General features: G+C 42.9%; 1 protein-coding gene across 1 annotated transcript in view; it reads right to left on the bottom strand.

Annotated features, from left to right (window-relative positions):
• Window positions 1–628: 628 nt before the first annotated feature.
• Window positions 629–11,682, bottom strand: part of B3GNT9 (UDP-GlcNAc:betaGal beta-1,3-N-acetylglucosaminyltransferase 9) — a 26,342-nt gene continuing 15,288 nt past the window's right edge. The window contains exon 2 of the mRNA XM_019505775.1: window positions 629–3,825. Coding sequence (XP_019361320.1) covers window positions 2,523–3,761 — 1,239 coding nt within the window. The 5' untranslated portion in view covers window positions 3,762–3,825 and the 3' untranslated portion in view covers window positions 629–2,522. The remainder of the gene's footprint in view (window positions 3,826–11,682) is intronic.

The raw sequence follows: 11,682 nt of genomic DNA, 5'->3' as shown, positions 1-11,682 counted from the left end.
TACTCCTGCTAGCTTTTGGGACATATGCTGGTGTCCCAATGATAGCCTTTCTTTGTTTCAGGCAGTTTGGCTAATTCTCTTGTTGGGCTTACCCCTCTTTTTTACTTAGTGGGAAACCAAGACCCATTCTTTCAGGACTGGGTTAGTTGCTTCCTCCTACAAAATCCTCTGCTCTGTCTCCACAACATGGGGGAGATATTTACATTAAGAACAATAGATAATATGGCAGTCTTGACACTAATGCTGTGCTCTGAGTGTTGCAGCTATGGAAGCAATGTTCAGAGAAAAAGGAGCAAGAATTTGTCTGGCCTTGCAGCTCAGAATAACAAGCCATCATGATAATGGGTGGATCTGAGGACTTGTCTTCAGTTTAAGAAAACTCAACTGGATGTCATGAGGACAGGAGGATCTAAGTAGTTACATGATGAGAAGTTCTAAGGTATGTACAACTATTTTTTCTTTCATTAGAATAACAAACCTCTTCATTAGAAAGGATTTTCTGTGGTATCCAAGATAACTAATTTTCTTCTGCAGGTTGTTTTCTCTGTTCAAAAATACGTGTATCATTTTTTCTTACCTCTTCCCACCACCCATCTACCCATACATACAAACCAAATTAATCCCAATAATTGGATAAGCATGTTGCTTTTAATTACAATATAAATAATTTCCCAGCTACCAAACTAATAACAACACTTTTCTGTACAGCTCATAAATACATACATAAGGCACATTTACTACAGGCCCTGAATGGCGGTTTCTAACTGACAAGGCTATGACATATTTCCACCCTCTGCAGAACTACTATATTTTTCAACAATGTTTTTTTGTTTGTGGAAATATATATGTGTATAAAATCTTATTCCCAGAAATTGCCAACCTATTATAGATCAACTTATAGATCTTCAGTGTCTACTGTAGCTAGTATTTTTCCCTGAAAATATGTTGTCATAAGGCTAAATTTTAATCTGGAACACATTGCTGAGCATCTTTAATTGCAGTAGTGAATCAATGCCCTTAACAGCCTTTTTTCACTCTCTGCATAGTTAAAGTGGGGATTGAGCTTTGGCTATGGCTAAATAGAAAAATAAAAGCTGGAATTCTGTGGAATCCCACATTTGAATTACGGTTGTCGCCTAAGCTCTGATTTAGAATGTGCTTAAAGTTCTGTTGACTTGAAAGACTTGTGTAAGAGCTCTCCAAAATAAGGATGGGTTTAGCACATGCTTAAATGCCCTGCTCTCAGGACACTGTTGAGGGAAGAATCATAAAAATTGGGAAACAGTTTCAGCCAGCTGTGAATCCAGATCCATCATCTCCAAGATTAAAAGGCTTTTCTGACTCTTTTTAAGTGATTCACTTCCCGAATGTGATGTCCAAGGAAGGGTTTGTTTTAAGATTCACTGTTATTGGGGGGAAATGTTTTAAGTGGAAAAAAGTTCATTCAGTGTCAAATAAGCTGGTGATCTTCTGCAAAGTTTAAAATGTTTATACAAAAACAATAAACAGGACATAGGATACCATTTGATGACAGTTTGGGGGTGAGGTGGTTTTTGGAGATGGGGAGAGAGGGGAGTTGGGTTTGTTCTTTTGTAATGAGTTTTGAAAGGCTCTTATTTTGAAACCTTTTTATCTGAATAATAAACTTGTGTCCTCAGCAATCTGAAAAGGCCCAGCTGCTTCTTATAGTTGACTGCTCTCAGTATAAAAATGCCTCAATCTGTAAACTAGTGTGCTATACTGATACTTTTCCTTCCAATTCAAAGGAGGGAGAGAAAAAAATGTGGTGCTCCTGGGAGTTCTATATGTTGTTCCTCTTAACAAACAGAGGTCGAACATGGAGCTGCATTGGTGCATACTGGCTGAGGATCTGGTCTGCAAAGGTGAGAGAGAGAGAGACAGCGAGAGAGACATTGCCACTTTCAAATGATTTTTAGCTTCCATTGAATATAAATCAAGCTTATCAGCTTGCTAGGAACCAACCCAATTTGAGTCCTGATTCAGCAGCAGTTTAACAGGTGTGTAATTTGTATACATCACTATAAGCAATGAAATATCAATACGTTAAGATGGAGCAATTGAAAATCCTTGTCCTTGTCTTTAAGGCTCATCTCAACTCTGCCCCTTCCTAATTACCTGGGGATCTTGGGTCACTTACCTATATTCTGCTCTGCAAGTGACACCATCCTTAATTTCTTATTTGTCCCTTCTCTCTCCATGTTCCCCCTATAGGACTAGAGTCCTCTCTCTAATGTAATCCATGAGGGGATTAAATGTTATTGCAGTTCTAATAAATCTAATTTTGTGATTATATGAATTACGTTAGAGAGAAAATCCTACCATGTATAGTATGTACAAACCAGGAAATCTGACAGGCTTCTGCAAAAACTTGCCCTTGTGTACTTGAAAAGTGCTAAAATACTCTATTTCTAAACCAAGTTTATTATATTGCAGCCTTCCTTTGTTTCCTCCTTTCTTGAGCTTGGCTCACCATGTGCTTCTGTTATACTTTGTCTGTTTTATCAGGAAGTTGCAGCGTCTGTTACCATTTTAGTCTTCTTCTTCCATTGGAATGGCTTTTTCACTTGCTTTTTTTGGGTGCAGGAAAGCCGTGGGCTATGCAGCAAGTTCCACATAAGCCAGATCTCTGGTACTTTTAGACTGTGGACCACCATGAGATCTTTGTAAAAGCAGGGCTCAAACGTCTGCAAGTGTGGGGCAGCAGAGGGCTTCACAATGCCAAATGTCTTGAATCCTTCATGCAAAACAGGTTTGAGATTGATCCTCTGCAAGCACATGCCCAAAAAGACATCATCGATAGGAAAGAGCTCCACTTCTTTGCAAGCCTCAGAGAGCTTTTTCATGGTTTGGCTGGACAACAAGAATCCCCCTCCCCCTGCATAGGCTGGATACATGCCTAGCCCATACATTGTTTCTGGGATGTAATATTTACTTTTTCTCACACGGATGGGGTGCGCATTGTAAATTATGTCCCCAACAAAGAGATCCTCTGTGGGGTCACGCCTCTCAAGGAAGTCAATGATGTTCTCCACATTGACAAAAACATCATTATCTCCCTTAAAAATAAAGTTCACATTTGAACAAAACTCATTGGCCCAGTTCAGGAAATTTAGCTCTTTTAAGGTCAAGTTGAAGAAGGTATCCATAAAGTCCCAGAGTAAAATGTCCCGGTAGGTCAGACTCTCTTGATGGATGAGGGTCTCCCATGTAGCCAGTGCTGACTTATTCTTTGGTATTCCCAGAAGGAAAACTCGTTGAACCTGTGCCCCATGTACCAAACCTTCCCTGCCCCAGGTCTTACGGACAATTTCACGCCTGTCAAAGTCCTCAACCACTGATTTGATGGCAATAAGCAAAAATGGACCTCCAGGCGTTCTTCTGCATTTTTTGGGCTGGTTAATGAGAAGTTTGAAGTTTCTTTTGTCCTTGTTGAGAAGGTAGCTCTTGAAGTCAAAGGTAGAATAAGTCACTGGGGACACAGTGGTAGTTTGGGAATAATCATCCACCTCTGCCTTCTTTGTAATAATAATTCTGGGTCTGGCTACTATCACTTCTTCTTGAGAGTATCTCCCAGGGGCTTGGGGGTCTGGGAAGATTCTTTGTGTTGATGAAGGTTTCTTGTGAGCTTGTTCCTTGTTACCTGCTAAAGCTAAGTGCTCCAACTGGGAATAGAGTAAAGAGCAAAGTGCTACAACAAGGAAAAGGGTACAAATTGCATCTCCTTTGAGCCGAACTTTCATTGTTTCCAGAATGTTACCAGGAATGTTAAAAGTTGTTTTTGAGCTGCCTTATGGCTATATCCATCTGCAAATAAACACATGGAGCATCAGTAAAAAACAGCATTTGGTTAAATAATTAAGTAACCACCATAAAACTCCTTGGAGAGAGAGCTATACAGCAAATTGGGGGCAGATTAAGGATTTGAACTCAGGAGGACCTGGCTTTCCAGTCCTGCACTCTGGCAATTTGGATCATGTTGCTCTTTAAGTATGAGGTACTCAACTCGTAAACTCATTCTGCAAATCTCAAAAAATATCGTGTTTCTGGTGCCTAGAAAACCAAAGTGTAAAACTGTGCACAAGCCCATTCTTAAAATAATGACCTGATTATGCTAGGTGATCTTCTTCTAATTCTTTTAGTGCTTTTCATGTCTTCAAAAGTAAGAGGTGGCTGAAGGCTGAACATTAAATGGCCAAGCGGATATGTGCACATAGTTTTGAGAGGACCCATAAATGAAGAACTAAACAAGGTTGTGGTGGGGGTTGTGTGCATGTAGAGTCATAATTATATTGGGGTTACCATACATCTGGGTTTTCCCAGACAGGTCCTCTTTTTGGGTCCTCTGATCTCCGCCTGGGCAGTTTTTTAAAATATGATCAAATGTCTGGGATTTTGCTCTGCTCCACTGATAGCACTTGGGGAAGGGCAATTGGAGGCAATTGGAGGCACCACATGGATCTGTGGCTGGCATGCAGCCAGGCAGGGTGGTGGGAACAGCCTCAGCATCTGGATGCAGGTAAGTCTGCGGGGGTGGAGGGTTGGAGGGCCAGAGCTTGGGGACTGTCTGGGTGCGGGAGGTGGAGGGGATGGGTGTCTGAGGGGGGGACAGGTGCCTGCCGGTGCTGGGAGGTGATGTCTAGGCACTTGGGCTGCGGCAGGGTACAGGGGAAGGCACCTGCCCTTCCAGCAAGGGAAAGGGCTGGGGGGGCCTTTTGCAGGCAGTGGAGAGCTGTGTGGCCAAGCTAGTGGTACCAGGGGCCGGTGCCCGTGCTTACAGGGGCAGGGCACCCAGGAAATGCTGCCCGATGGGGGGGAAGCAGGGGGTCATAGCCTAGCCTCCTGGTGCTCCACAGGCAGGGATCCCCTCCTTCTCCTCCCTGCAGCCTGCGCTGGAACCAGACTTGCTCTGCTGTCACCTGCAGGAGCTGGAGCCACTGCAGCTGCTGCATTCTGGCCTGGCTGGGATAGGGGCAGCTGGAGGCTCCCTCTGTCAGGGCTGGGGGAAGCAGGGGGGGCTGCAGGTCTGGAGTGAAGGGTATTGGCAGGGCTGGGGGGGCTGTGGTGGGAAAAGAGAGGCAGAGGGGAAACGGAGGGCTGTGGGGCAGGAGCATGGGGCTGTGGTGGGGAAAGAGGGGCACAGGGGAGATGCAGGGCTGTGGGCCAGGAGCATGGAGCACTGGCAGCAGCAGGGGGCTGTGGGTTGGGAGTGAGGGGCATTAGCTTGGCCCCGGGGGAGTGGGGAACTGGTTTGGGAGTGAGAGGTCTGCGGGTTGAGAGTGAGGGGCAGCAGCAGGGATGGGGATTGCAGGTTGGGAGTGAGGGGCACTGGCAGGGCCAGGGGGCTGTGGGTTGGAAGTGAGGTGTCCTCCTTGTTGGTATCCCCTTTTTTGGAACTGGAAATATGGTAACCCTAGTTGTATGCAGAATCTAACTTCTGTGTGCCCGTGATAGTAATTGCACATTTACTTTGAGTCCAGTGGGTGTGCTTCTGAAAATGCATATTTAGCTCAGATGCTTTCTTTATCATTTAATTAATGGGTGGAGGGTTTTAATAGTTATTTTTTATAATGCCTAATGGTTGTACTATTGTTTTAGAAATTAGAGAGCTGCCAAAATCAATAAGACGAGTGGCCCATTTTCCCTTTGTCCAATCACTGATACCTCTTAAATAAAAGAATCCCACTTATATTCAGAGACAGTTGTGCAGTGTTGTTTAAAGATTAGTGAAACCTGATTTTTTTTGTAAAATAAAAGGTTTGACTGCCCACTTACACTTTCCCCAGAAGAGTCTTCTGTCCAGATCAACTAGTTTTTCAGCTGCAAAAGAAAAATGATAGCATTCTGAGGAGGATGCAGAAAACAGGATCTAAATATAATCCAGGGAAAATACTGATCATGTGTCTATTGTTGAAACAGGGACAGATTGTTAATCACCACAGTACATGTAGCTACATTGTTTCCCACAATAGCTAAGTAATAAGTGGTACAGAAGTGACCTGCCAGTGACAGTCATTCCAATCACCCTTAGAAGAGATTGGTTCCCTTTCTCCCTAGGGAAGTGTGCATCTCTTTATTTAAACCCTACATAAACAGGGGAGGTTGGAAACAGAATACTAGAAGCATCAACACCAAAGCTAGTTTTTTAAAAGAGCTGTCCAAGGAAAGCATGTGGTAAAACTTCGTCTAATTACATCCCTTATTGCTGCCATCGACTACATTCAGTGACCAAGATTTTCAAGTCCTTAATTCTGCTGTACATTGATTTCTATTTGGATGCTTTTCTTTCCCTTATTTCTATAGTTTGTAGCTTCTTATTTACATTATTTCCTATCAACTTTCCCTTTACCCATTTCTAATATTATTTGTATTGCTGCTTTCTCTTCTCTTAGCCAATTGAGCTATAAATCAGTATAGCCTTCATTCTCAGTTATGGGATGATATTTTTGGCATCTTGTAAAATGTTCTTAAACAATTTCCAATTACCATTCACATATTTCTGTCTAAATTCTTCTAACAGCTGATCTGTCTCAATTGTTTTCAGCTTTTTGACACCAGCCCTTCTAAATCACTAAAAGTATGTCTTAGCTTGTATTTTAGTGTGTTTGCACACCCCTTTGCACCCCTTTGCACCTAAGCAATTTGATCCATTTTCTTTTATCTTTAAAAGTGAGGTGCTTTTTGTAATCTAGATGTGCTTTTCGTAATTTAAAAAGGTTTGGGGACCACGATGCTGAAACTGAGGCAGTAGGAATGATCCATGTCAGTTTTCACCTATTTCGAAACAGTTAAGTCACATATGGAGAGATGAGACACAAGACTACATTTTTCATTTAGCTATTATATCTCTTTTTACAAATAACAATATTTTCCTTTCTGCATCTGCTTCTTGCCTGCAAAACGTGATCAGTATGGAATCTACCCAGCAAGAAGATGAGAAATTAGGGAATTGTTATTACTGATTTTGGTGGTTATGGTCATGTTTGGTCCTGGGGCCCCTTTACCTTAGGAACTATATCAGCCTTGCTTGAAAGTTAATAGACTAAGAAAGTAGTGGAAGTATTTCCAGATCCAGGCAATTTTGTTCCATGTTACAATGGGTCTGGTCTTTCAAAATACAGTACTGAGCAAACCTTGTGAGAGGCCTCTGATTTCAGATTGAGGATGCTTAGCCTTTTATAGGATTGATCCCTCTATTAGAAAATGCAGTGTATGCAGGGATGTTCATTGCTTATTCCAGATTAATCTTAATCCATTAGTGGTTTTCCATAAAATCATGTCTCCATTCCCATTTTAAATGTGATCTCTTTTCTTTTATACCAGTGTCTGATCTTATTTCAGCTATCAGACTCCAGACACTAATTAGGGACTTGGATTAAAAACCTATCCCTCTACTACTTGTTATTTTATGGGCTAGGATTTGGAATGAAATGCATGTGTGTCATGAAGCTCACAATTTCCATGACTTACAGAATTATCCTGCCAATGTTTGGAGTCTGGCAATTGATTCCTTGTGGAGAAGCCAAAAAACCCTGGATTGTTACATGTATCGGCTGAATGCCCAATCCCTCTTCTGTGTTTTCATTTATTGAAAGAAAAGCGTCTGAAATGCAGAAACTTAATACTGAAATAAGTGTTTTAATGTTGAATGTGCACTTTATATTAAAAAGCAATTTCTAGCCCAGGTCCCATATTGAATTCTATGGCTCCTGATGACAATACTGGTTATTTCCCCCTTATACAGCTATGAGCCAAGAGTCACTTTTTTGGCATTTGTCAGAGCAGAAAGAGCTCTGTAGGTCTTGTTACTAAATTCAGACAACAATGAAGGTGATGACTCCTGCAGATCCCTTATATCTTCTAGAGCTGAAAGATTACTCATCTCCATTCAGCATCAGAGAAGCCTGCTATGGTATCAAAGCCAACAGAAGATACTGTGCACCAAATGAGAGTACTCACATCAACTGTGCATTCTCCAGTGAGCATGTCTGCATAAAGAGTATGGTTACAGGTAATCACGGATCTATGTTGGTCTGAGAAAAAAAAGATAAACAAAGCTCTTAGGTCAGGGGTGATATCTTTTATTAGACCAACTAAATAGTAGCAAAAAAAAAATCTTTTCTTTGCAAGCTTTCATGCACATACACCCTTTTTCAGGCTGAGGAGAAATCAAAGATTGTAAAAGTCCTCCTAGGTAGAAAAGAAACTTTATTTTGCACAAGTGAGACAGAGGGTGTATACCCCTGGGTATCTCAGAGTCCTTTTGTGAGAGTGTTGCTCTGTGATGTGCAGATTAGGCTGGCTTCTTTCCTGGAGGTATCTGATGTCAGAGTCAGACAGGAAGGTGAAAAATCCTTCTTTCTTTGTGGTTAGGAATGAAGTTTACTTTTCCAAATGGCTAAAATACAATATCTCTGCTTCCCCTTTGCAAAATGAAGTTTCTTTTCTACCTAGGAAGACTTTTACAATCTTTGATTTCTCCTCAGCCTGAAGAAGGGTGTGTGTGCCTGAATGCTTGCAAAGAAAGGAATTTTTTTTGCTACTATTTGGTTGGTCTAATAAAAGATATTGCCTCTGACCTCAGAGCTTTGCTTACAGGTAATATCCATCCGATGTATGGCTTGGACAATTTGTGGCTTCCCTCTGCATGTGACTGATGACTTCTAGTTGTTGATATGAAATGGTTGCATCATCGTATAGCTATATGCTGTCAGGCCTGTGCTGTGTGTTCTTTTGATGACTAGAGATAAAGGAAATGGTAATTTAAGATAATTTAAGGATAAAGGAAAGTCATTAACTTTAATGACTGTACTTCAATTGCTGAGAAGTAGGTGTTTGAGCAAAGAAGCCAAATTAATTAAGTTTGTCTACAAGGAGCCTGAGTTTGGAGAATTAAAAATTCCTCAGTAGCTGAACAGAAAACAGGTGTTAATGGTAGGACTTCTGAATGGGGGTAGGAGGAGAGACTGTGGAGGGCAGGCAGAAGCAACTTTGGGCCTGAGAGAAGAAAAGAATGACATGCTGCAGAGGAGTGGGCTTCTTTTTAACTGCAAGATTAGCCATAGTGAGAAGAGAAGGAGCCTGGACAGAGGTAGAGATTACTTCATTTAGAGAGGGAACTGTAAATTGCAGGGAGGTCCTGAACATCCCAATGAATTCTCCAGAGTAGTGAGGAAACTGAGGGAGGAAAATGTATAGAATCTGCATTCATATTTTGTATTATTACAAAGGTCAGACCAAACCAGGTCTGCTACCATTACAACAGTAGATGGTTCTACCTGCAGCTGTCAACCCCGAGAGCTGGGCAGCAGGAAATAGCCTAGTAACCTCTATGGTGCCAATAGCTTCAGGCAGAGGAGCAACCTAGAGAAGGGTACTAGTCCTTACCCCTAGTGGAGGAAATGCCACCAAAAGGCAGATGCCATGGCTGGGTGGACTGGGCACTCCCGACTTGGCTGGCAACCAGTCTAGGAATGCACCAATCTAGGAGTGCAGCCTCAAAAGGCAGACTGGCTGAAGTTCTTCGTACCAGCAGCTCCTGCAGCCAAGCTGGCTCCAAATATACAGGCATCTGCTTTTCCTTTGGGATTAACCAGGTCAGGCCGAGAGGGGGACATTGATATATGGGCAACTCAAGCATCTCCATAATAACTGTCCAGACCATGAAAGCCAAAACTGAATGGAGAGGACACTCCATCTTTGTTACTTGTATGGGCACAACAGCGAAAGGGGCCATCATGGGTTATAAACTCAACTCAGCTGGCATAAAATAAAGCACCACAGGTCACCTTCATTGGTGGAAGGAACCAGTTGTGTTCCACTTGTCAGTTACCACCCGCCTTAAACTGGGCAGCCTGCAGCCAATAAGGTGCTGACCCATCGTGGTCCGCCTGCCTCATTTGGTGCCTGGAGCTAGACCAAAAGTTGAAAAACAGACAGCAAATCAAGTACCAGACATCAAGTGGCAAGACAGAGTCACCAACACAGATGTCATTGCCCAAGCCAACCTGCCAACCATCTCACTGCACTACTCAAACAGTGGAATCTACACTGGCTTGGCCATCGCTGCAGGACTGAAGATGAGCACATCCAAAAGGACTTTCTGTATGGACAAAATTGCAGGTGAGGAGAGAAGAGCAGGGCACCCAAAACTGTGCTTCAGAGACATTTGCCAAGCAGAATATGAAGGCTTTTGGAGTCAACCCAACCTTTGGAAAGCCTTAGCAGGAGACAGGACAAAGTGGTGCTCCCTTCTCAATCATGGAGTCCAATATAATGATGAGAAATGTACACTTGTGACCACTGTGGCAGGACCTGCAAGTCTAACATCAGTCTCTACAGCCACAAGAGAAAATGCACCACCAGTCAGTACAATAACTGCAATATCCACCATTACTTGCTGATGAACAGATACCATATACCATTTTGTATGGAGCCATATGGTTTTGTGCTAAGTAAAGAGGAACTGTGATTACTTTGGTAGAGCATTTTGGGGGTCTGTCTATTTCATCTTATCACATGCCCCTGAAGATTTCAGCTATAAACTCAAGGCACTCTGAGGCTCTGGGAAAGGTTGTGCATAAGGTACCGAGAACATACAGGTTCAGTACTGGTCTTGGGAAAATAGGAATTTCTCTTTTTGTCTCCTGTGACAAGGTATTTAGCAGAATTGGTATATTTGTTGGAATCTGACACGGCTGCACTGTGAGCACTTCTGGTATGGCCTCAAACTTGCAACTTCTATAGGCTGTCAACTATGTGCCTTAGCACCGGTGCCAGCCCAGCCCAACCGATAAGAATAAGGCAACAGGACAATCCTTGTGAAGGGATTAAAGATTCAGCCTGTATCCTGGAAGTAGATAAGAGAGAGCCAGTGCTGCAGCCTACACAGATCAAGGAAAGCTAAAGAGGACATGAACCTAGTGTGGTGGGAGCCAAGTCCAGAAAGTGAACTCTACCTGAATTGTTAAATGTTTGAGATGATGGCTCTGTCTTCCTTCTGTGCTTTCATTTATTACAGAGAAAGACTAAAACACAGCAATTTAATGCAGAAGAGTTTAGTAATGAGTATAATCTTCTAATTTAATATAAATGTTATCCCTGGATCTATACTGAATATTATGGACCCGCATGTCAATACTGGGTATTTCTTCCTTTCATAGTAACCATCGTGCCCTCAGTTATTAGCCATATGTCAGATCTTTTTTGGTTTTGCCAATGTGGGAAAGGTATGCCAGGTCCTGTTGAAGTCAGCCACCAAGGCTGCCTATACATGTGCTTGGGGGTGCTCATGTTTTTTGTTGTATCACATTCTGAGGCAACTTTTGAGGTTTCAGAGTTTGCTTATATTCCACACCTCATTGAAATCAAAACCTTTAGGCAAAAAATTTCTGCCAGAGTGTCTCTGTGGTTGGCTTCTTGCCCTGGTGCTGAACACATGGCCTGCCAGGCTGCGTGTTCAGCACCAGGGCTCCAGTGCCATAACTAAGGGATGGGGGGGAACTCCCACTGGCCCCGCTCACTCCTTCAGCCCCCCCCAATCCCTGCCCTGCCCAGCCTTATCCCTCACCTGCCCCCCGAGGCCCCCATCACTTCCCTGCCTGGAACCTCCACTCACCACCCCCCACACCAACCACCCTGATCACTTCCCTGCTCGGCCCTGAC

The sequence above is a fragment of the Gavialis gangeticus genome, unplaced genomic scaffold (genome assembly GCF_001723915.1).
Source record: "Gavialis gangeticus isolate Ggan-Ray unplaced genomic scaffold, GavGan_comp1, whole genome shotgun sequence".
Lineage (NCBI taxonomy): Eukaryota > Metazoa > Chordata > Crocodylia > Gavialidae > Gavialis > Gavialis gangeticus.
Note: the sequence above shows the minus strand (reverse complement) of the source record. Positions and strands in the feature narration are given on the sequence as shown.